Genomic DNA, 7764 nt, shown 5'->3' on the forward strand with positions numbered 1-7764 from the left:
AGGCAAAAAGGAATTACCTTTGACCAGAACTGACAGTGAACAAGCGACTGTGATCATATTCGTCCCAAGGTGTTTGGCATTGCATAAAATCTTTACCTACGAATCATGTTATGAAACTCGCCGACAGTGGGTTTCACAACAGGGCTGACGGCAAGCTGCTGAGCCAATCAGCAGCTTCGCTGCTACGTCACGTGATCTTTATTTATGTAACGTAGTGGTGTAACACAGTAACCTGGAAATACACCCGTGTGACTAGTATCCAGCAGAAGAGGATAATCCGCGGACCGAACCACCCACGAGAATATCTAACATACTCACTCCTGTTGGGTTTTTTGAAGTCGCTTGTTGCGTTTGGATCGGTGAGAGGAGCGGCTAACTCAAAGGAGCCTGAGTTGTTTTTTTTTCTTTACCTGGTGGCGAAGGAAACGCGTCATGATTGCTAAATGCTGTAATATCATATCCGTGTGGACGATTTGTCTCAGAACGCCTACATTAGGTAAGCAAAGAAAATGTGTGGAGTGGAGATAAACTGTGGCTCAACTTAGACGGACAAATAACGGGTTCAAGTGGGGGCGCGTTCACCTTTGCGGTGTGATTCTTACGGTAAATGACACACAGTCGAGGAGGAAAGTCTTCACGTGTGCTAGGCGTTAAGGAGAACATCAATTGTGATCGCGGGATACTGTGCTGAGTGACACAACACCCCCACCATGGAGCTGTTGGAATGCCGACTCTGCCTCTTCCCGATGTGGGAGCCGGTGACCATTGCCTGCGGTCACACCTTCTGCAGGAGGTGCGCGGGGACCTACCTCCAGTCTAAATGCACGACTTGTAAAGAGAGGTTAAAACAGAGGGAAATGAGAAACGCGAAGAACAATGTTTTGCTCATCCGTGTCATTGAAAAGTGCTGCCCCGAGGATGCAAAGATTAAGTGCCATTTGCAAGAGAAGCTCCGCGCCAAGCAGTACCAAGAAGCTTTACGCGTCGCCAACGACGGCATACAGCAAGGTAAGGCATGTGCAAGAAGCCAGTACAAAACCCTTAACTTTTTGTGTCAGTGTTTGGTTTTTTCCTGTCTTTAATAAGGTTGAGTTGTAGCTCCCATCCACACACCGTATCCTCTCTGCTAGGTGATGACTGAGTCCAAAGGGCTTTGCAGATATATACGCTAAACCAATGTCTTTTGATAGAAACGTACTTGGGACAAGAAACTTGATGCACGATCGATATTAACCTTCCAATTGTGTCACTGTCCCCATAAAAGCCAAATTCAGTAGCTGCGGAAAAGATGCAGTTGTGATTTCTGTGTAAGCAGGACAACAGATTCTGATTTTACAAAATGCAATGTTTTGGTTTTAAATCATCAGAGAACTTTTGTTTTGAAGCCATCTCCGTCATTGTGAGATGTGTCAAATAGTCGAGTTGCAAAATAAATTAACCTGCAGCAGACACGTCCTCCAGAAATATTGGAATGTTGAAGACTTACCTTTCAGCCAACATTTTGGGGGGAAGAAAGTGTATCACAACTTCATGTTCGCAGTCAATGTCTTATGCACCAGTGATGAAGTATGTATCAGCAACTTCCCTCGTTATTTTTGCCTTCTCTTTAGGCCTAAGCATGCCTATGCAGGAACCTTTTTTTTTTGTTAAAGTCTTGTTAAAAGTGTCTTGGCAACAGTAAGTGCTTAATTGGCCCCGTATCGAGCACAGCTTTGGAGTCTTGCGAACATGTAATGCATTTTTTTTCTTTCGTAATCCTGACTTCACTTTCATAAGCAAGAAGGTACTGTTTGCATAATTTCAAACTATGGGTGGAACCCTCACAGTATATTTCGTTAAGTAAAACCCATAAGACTGGTATGGCAGCCCTTTAGTAACAGTACTGCACAATGAGTATTATATAGCTGGGGCAGGTATGCTGGACTTTTTAGATCCGTCATATGTCATCCAGTACATTGTTTGGGATATTAAAGGCAAGTTGTTATATCAGTACAGGATCTCATTGTGGAATCTAAATACAGACTCAAATAGTACTTACAGACCGGTGAATACTTCAGTCTAAAATACCAATTTTAGATTGGTAAAATTGTGGAAATTCACTTTCCTGTTTAAAAAATGTATTTGTAACCTGATAAGAATGTTGCATCATTACATGGCTTTAGTTCTAATCTATACCATCCGCAACTCTTGGCTCAAACCATGTCACTATTACAGGTTCGCACATTACGTTGTATGGCAACAAATTAATACTCGGTATATGTATTTTTCTTACTTTCATTTGTCACTGGTTTCATGTTCAGTCCCAGAAGACCCAAGTCTGAAGCTATACAGAGCTGAAGCAAACTGTGGCCTACTGCGTTTTTCTGATGCTCTGGCGGACCTTGACTACCTCTGCTGTCTTCGGCCTTTGTGGACTGAGGTGAGGTAGATGCAGCAGTAAAATATTGAATCAAAATGTTCATTTGCAGATATGGATGTCACCAGCCTTTGCGAAATCTGATGAAAACCAGTCGAAGAACTAAAAGAAATGCTTTTACAAAGATGTTAATTCTTAGTTTTGATTGACACCATTGGAGAGTTACAGCATTAGTCTGACAATAGGTTAATTGTTGTGTTTGTGGTTCACAGTGGTGTAGAACTGATCTGCATCACCCTGAGGTATGGCCCTCTCATGTAGATAAATATTTAGGTAGCCAAAATATTCAAATAAAAATAACCTTTCAGTAGTGCAGTTGCAAAAATTATCACTCTTAATAATCACGTACATTTAAGGAAAAATGCATACACGGTGGTGCCTTGACATATGAGTGACTCAACTCACAAGGTTTTTGAAGATACAAGATTTTTGACCAAATTTTTTTTTTTTGGCGCAGATTTGAGTTTTGAGTGCTGTCGTGCAGCAGTGAACTCAACTCACTTCACAATAAGTAGTGCAGTACTTTGGAAAATAGGGGACTATTCTTTAAAAAAAAAGGCTTCAAGTTGTTTATTGTCACTTGCGGTTTAAATTTATTGTCAGACTCGGCAAAAAACAAAAAGAATTACCCCATGTCTCTTCAAAGCTACCACATAACATAACCTTTCAGGCAGCTAGCTAAATGCTAACGCCAAATAGCAATGATATTGTGGTGCTTTAACCCTTTAAGGATTGGACTGATCACAAAAAGTATCGCAATTCATGAAGACAGACATTATAACAGTAGCTACTCGCAATTGTATATTCTTCATCCTCTGTAAAGAATAACTCATGAGTGCTGCACTGATGAGCGGAATGAACAGTACAGTATATCTATCTATTTGTCGAAACTTGAACTTGTATCTCAAAGCACCAATGTACTATTATGAAAACTTTCATCATTATCCTTGTAAAGGCATCCAAATTGATATATTGTAGCTCATGCTTTGGATTTCACTGGATTTTGCAGATATGTTCCAAATGTTGTGGTCAATGCGTGTTTGTTCACTCTGAAAGTCTCGTTTATTTACAGTGACTCCAGTTGCTCTAGCCACATTTTTCTTATGATATTGTTATTTGCTTATGTCACGGGCTAACAGGATGCAAGCAGCTACTTGTACCACATCATGTGGGGAGAATTGTTTTGTGTCATCGCTTTTTTTTTTCTTCTTCGATCATCCTACATTATTATGTAATTTCCTTACTGTCACATGCCAAGCTATTTAGCATCAACCACCGCAGTAAGAACCTGTAATACAGTATTCTACTTAATATAGGCAGTGGTCCGCTGATCATGATCCTCTGTGTACACAGGGCTTCTTTCGGAAAGGGAACATCCTGTTGGAAATGGCTCAACAGACCGAATCCCTCATCCAATTTCACCATTGCCTCAAACTTCAAGCTGACTTTATTCCTGCTAAGAATCAGATCAAGAAGGTTGTTCACACCACCCCTGACTGTATACTGTAAAGTAGAACAAACAAATGAACATGTGCTTTGCCAAAGGGTAACTCACAATGCACACAATGTTGAACACTTCAGATTTAAATGACTAAATGCATCTATTTGAGTAGTATTTCTGTCCAAATTTCAGTAATTTAGCTGAAAGACATTCAGTCAATTAAGTGTTGAGCCGACATCCTTCCACCTCCTGGCTTGTAGACAGGACCGTACACAAACATTAGTTATTTGCAGTTGTACGCAATGTTGTGAACCATTGATATTTTGTATTTTATCATTAGCTCTTTTTTGTATTGTCCTGTTCCAAAATTGAAAGGTATTTCGGTTAAAATTACAGATCCTGGAGGCAGAGGGCATCTCAGTGCCAGAGGAAGTCCCCTGCATTATGCGAGTGTTGGCTGATTACTTGAAGGCATCCTACTCCATGACAAGCCTCAGTGGCACCCAGGTAACACACCCTGAGGGCCTCAAATACCCACATGGCGATGCAGAGGGCAAGGAGAGGAGAGACGCATACCGGGTGCGGTCTCCAGACGGGGTGAGGAGAAGAACGCTTGCATGGTGGGAGGTGTTCGCTTCAAATCTTGAAGTTGTAAAACGGTATTTCTTTAGAGCTCCAAAGTGAATCACGACACCAACACCGAGTGCTGCCTCGGCCTCTGCCAAGCTGTCTCCTTCCTGCCTGCCAGTGAAGACGATGAGAAGAGAATGGCAAGAAAGGAGGATGTGAAGGGCACAGGTACTGTGACAAACTGCAATCACCACAGATGTTTTCATTTGACATGTTCATCACAAATCATTGTTTTCTCTTACAACACGTACGGCATTCAGATATGGTATATTTTTGTTCAAAATTGCCGATCTATAATTCAAGTTTCTTAACGCATTAACTTGCTTTTATCTCAGGTGCCAGTTTACACTGCAGAGAAAAAACTCTGAGTGTACTCACTGTGTCAGACTTCGAGTGCCCTCTCTGCATCAGGTAGGCTTCCTGTTCTCTTAAAGCAATTTTAGTCTCCCTGGTTGTTGATCGAGTTGATCATATGTCATATGGATCATTCTGTGTCATTTCATCATATTAATGTAATCATTGTAATGTCCTGTAAAAATTTCAATGAAAAGACCAAAATGTTCGGTCTCTATTATCTCATGAGACATCATTGATTGTAGGGTCAGTTTTAGATGGATTTTGAAATCAGACTCTGAAAATCCGTTTTTAAACAGCAATAACTGGAAAGCGATCTTGTGTGTCACATCCAAAATTTCTACAGTCGGTATTTGTTACGAATAACCTCAAAATTTGTCAGGCGAGGGGCTCAGTTATAACCTAGTATTGTAGGTACTTAAACTTCTCCCCAAATGTGGCTTCTCAAAATGAAATAGCAAATTTGAAAAGTTGTTAAGCTTTCATTTTTGCACAATGAAGACTTCTGTCACTTTTGCCTGTGTGTCTGGTGGTAAATTAAACAGTCTCCAAAATATGATCTCCAAATCTGTAGTCTCATTAATTTGGCAGTCACTTTACAAGTTCTCGATTGAACATCTTTGTTTTGCTCATCTATTTTGACGGCAACTTCAAACCTTGCAATTAAATGCTGGTTGGGAACATCGCACAGGTTTTCTCGGCAATTATCTCTTAGCTGGCAGCAAATGATTTCACCCCAGCAGATGCAATGAGAAGCTTCTCATGTTTCAAATGGCCAATGAGCAGAAAGATTCAACTCTGTAGAAATACAAGTCTTGGAAGTCTTTTTGAATTGCCCTGCTGTGACGTTTACTGGTAGGCATGGACATGTAGTGCCACAAATAGCCACAAAGCCCCCAACAACATCAGGATTAAAAGAAAAAAAATCACTGATGAGTCTCAATATCTGTGAAATAAATCATCCAAGTGAAACCATATTTTGGCGAATGTTGAAGCTGACACCAGAGATAGCGGTAGAAGTGATTGAAGTCTTCGATCTGCAAAACTCGGAGATCAGCCACTCTTAAAATATGCAACTTTGGTGGAACTTTAAGTACACTAGCTTGTACTTGAGCTACACCTCTGACATTCCATGTCTGGAGAACTAATAAGTTGGACTTTTCCAATCAACAAGTGTATCTTGGTGCTTTTTTCCCCACGAAACTGTGATGGTCATGTGGGAAGATTTTTAGAAATTTGATGAAATGACACAGAATGACCCATTTTTCTCTCAAACATTGCTTCTCAGTTATTTTCTGTTACGTCCTCGAAGGAAGAAAAAACAAACATTTTGCTCCCCAGCTCTTCGCTGTGACTATACTTAGGCTCATTTGGCTATAACATTGCTAAACATACACCTGACCTCTGCATAACATTGAATGCTTATTAACATTAAAGAATACAAAAAAGAGAGAACTATAGATCAATTTAGAACAAATAATAACTTGATGAACATTGTTTTTTTTTTTCGTGTGTACAAACTGAATTTGAAGTGCTTGAATTTGCCTCTGAAATGCAAACAAAAATGAAAAGTGCCACTGCCACATAGTTTGATTGATGTACAATTCTACTTTATTCTAGTGTGGCAAAAAAAAAAAAAAAAAATGGTTCCTGAGGTCCCACATGCCACCGCTGTCATCGCACCTTGCCCACCCTTATAATTGAGAAGGTCACATTATGCCAGGAGGGTCCAAATGGACATCATGGTAAAACCGTATTATTGGTACATGGACTTTTTAAAATTAAGGTTATTAAAAATTTTTTTTTTTTTTTGGGGGAGAAAAAAAAAAAAAAAAAAAAAAAAAAGCATGTTCCCTGGATGAATGGATGTTTTGATTATTTCATGTATTTCATAAATTTTAAAGGTTGTTTCACGAGCCAGTTACCACTCCATGTGGTCACACTTTCTGTAAAAACTGTATCGAGAGGAGCCTGGACCACAACCTCCGCTGTCCGCTCTGCAAGCAGCCGTTACAAGAGGTAACCAAAGTGTCCTGTATGTCGATACTTTATTATTTTATTTGACTTTATTTCTATTTATTGGACAGCACATCAGACCTAAACCTCCTTTTTCCTTCTTTGTTTATTTGCAGTACTTGAAGAATAGGAAGTACAATATCACAGTTGTGGTTCTGGATATCATGGCCTGCCTTTTCCCCTCACAGCTGGCCGAACGGAAACAAATACATGAGGCAGAGATGGCAGAACTGTCAAAGTAGGCGCCATGAAATGAAAACTCATACAATCTGTGTTCTGAATTGATGGCAAAGGCCATTGCAATTCCCACACCCCCTCCTCTTGTGATGTCATCATGTTATTTTTTTGCCCGTCTCTTTATCTGTCCTCTCCACTGCAGCCTCACTAAGGACATCCCTATATTTGTTTGCACTGTGGCCTACCCTGGGGTGCCGTGTCCTTTGCACATCTTCGAGCCTCGATACCGACTGATGATGCGTCGCTGTATGGAGACAGGAACGAAAAAGTTTGGCATGTGCAGCTACGAACATGGCAAAGGGTATGCCAAAACGCACGTGTTCTGTCAGTGTTGTAACCATAACATTCAACAGCAATTTTTATTCTACTTTTTCCTCACACTAAAGCACAACTGTTGGAGATCGAGGCTAAATTGATGCCTGGCAGTGATATGCAAGCAGACATCATAGTTCAACCAGTCATGTGTGACCCTGTGGGGGAGGAAAATAACAGCAGGCTAACCAGTCTGCTCGCTGAGAGATCTTCCATGCTTTCACATTCACCACAAATATTCCCTTAGTTTCATTTTGCTCCAACAAAAGGAATAGGAATCGTAATCTGAATTATAAACCAGTTAGAATTCAATATATGTGTGTGTGTGTGTGTGTGTGTGTGTGTGTGCATATATATA

At 40.4% G+C, this 7764-nt stretch overlaps 1 protein-coding gene across 1 annotated transcript in view; it reads left to right on the top strand.

Annotated features, from left to right (window-relative positions):
- Nucleotides 1–232: 232 nt before the first annotated feature.
- The window catches only part of lonrf4 (LON peptidase N-terminal domain and ring finger 4), a 16239-nt gene continuing 8707 nt past the window's right edge, over nucleotides 233–7764 (top strand). Inside the window, exons 1-9 of the mRNA XM_019884150.1 lie at nucleotides 233–1008; nucleotides 2301–2419; nucleotides 3770–3892; nucleotides 4254–4454; nucleotides 4529–4655; nucleotides 4823–4898; nucleotides 6746–6860; nucleotides 6974–7095; nucleotides 7237–7395. Coding sequence (XP_019739709.1) covers nucleotides 711–1008; nucleotides 2301–2419; nucleotides 3770–3892; nucleotides 4254–4454; nucleotides 4529–4655; nucleotides 4823–4898; nucleotides 6746–6860; nucleotides 6974–7095; nucleotides 7237–7395 — 1340 coding nt within the window. The 5' untranslated portion in view covers nucleotides 233–710. The remainder of the gene's footprint in view (nucleotides 1009–2300; nucleotides 2420–3769; nucleotides 3893–4253; nucleotides 4455–4528; nucleotides 4656–4822; nucleotides 4899–6745; nucleotides 6861–6973; nucleotides 7096–7236; nucleotides 7396–7764) is intronic.

Source organism: Hippocampus comes, unplaced genomic scaffold (genome assembly GCF_001891065.2).
Source record: "Hippocampus comes isolate QL1 unplaced genomic scaffold, H_comes_QL1_v1.1 scaffold156, whole genome shotgun sequence".
Lineage (NCBI taxonomy): Eukaryota > Metazoa > Chordata > Actinopteri > Syngnathiformes > Syngnathidae > Hippocampus > Hippocampus comes.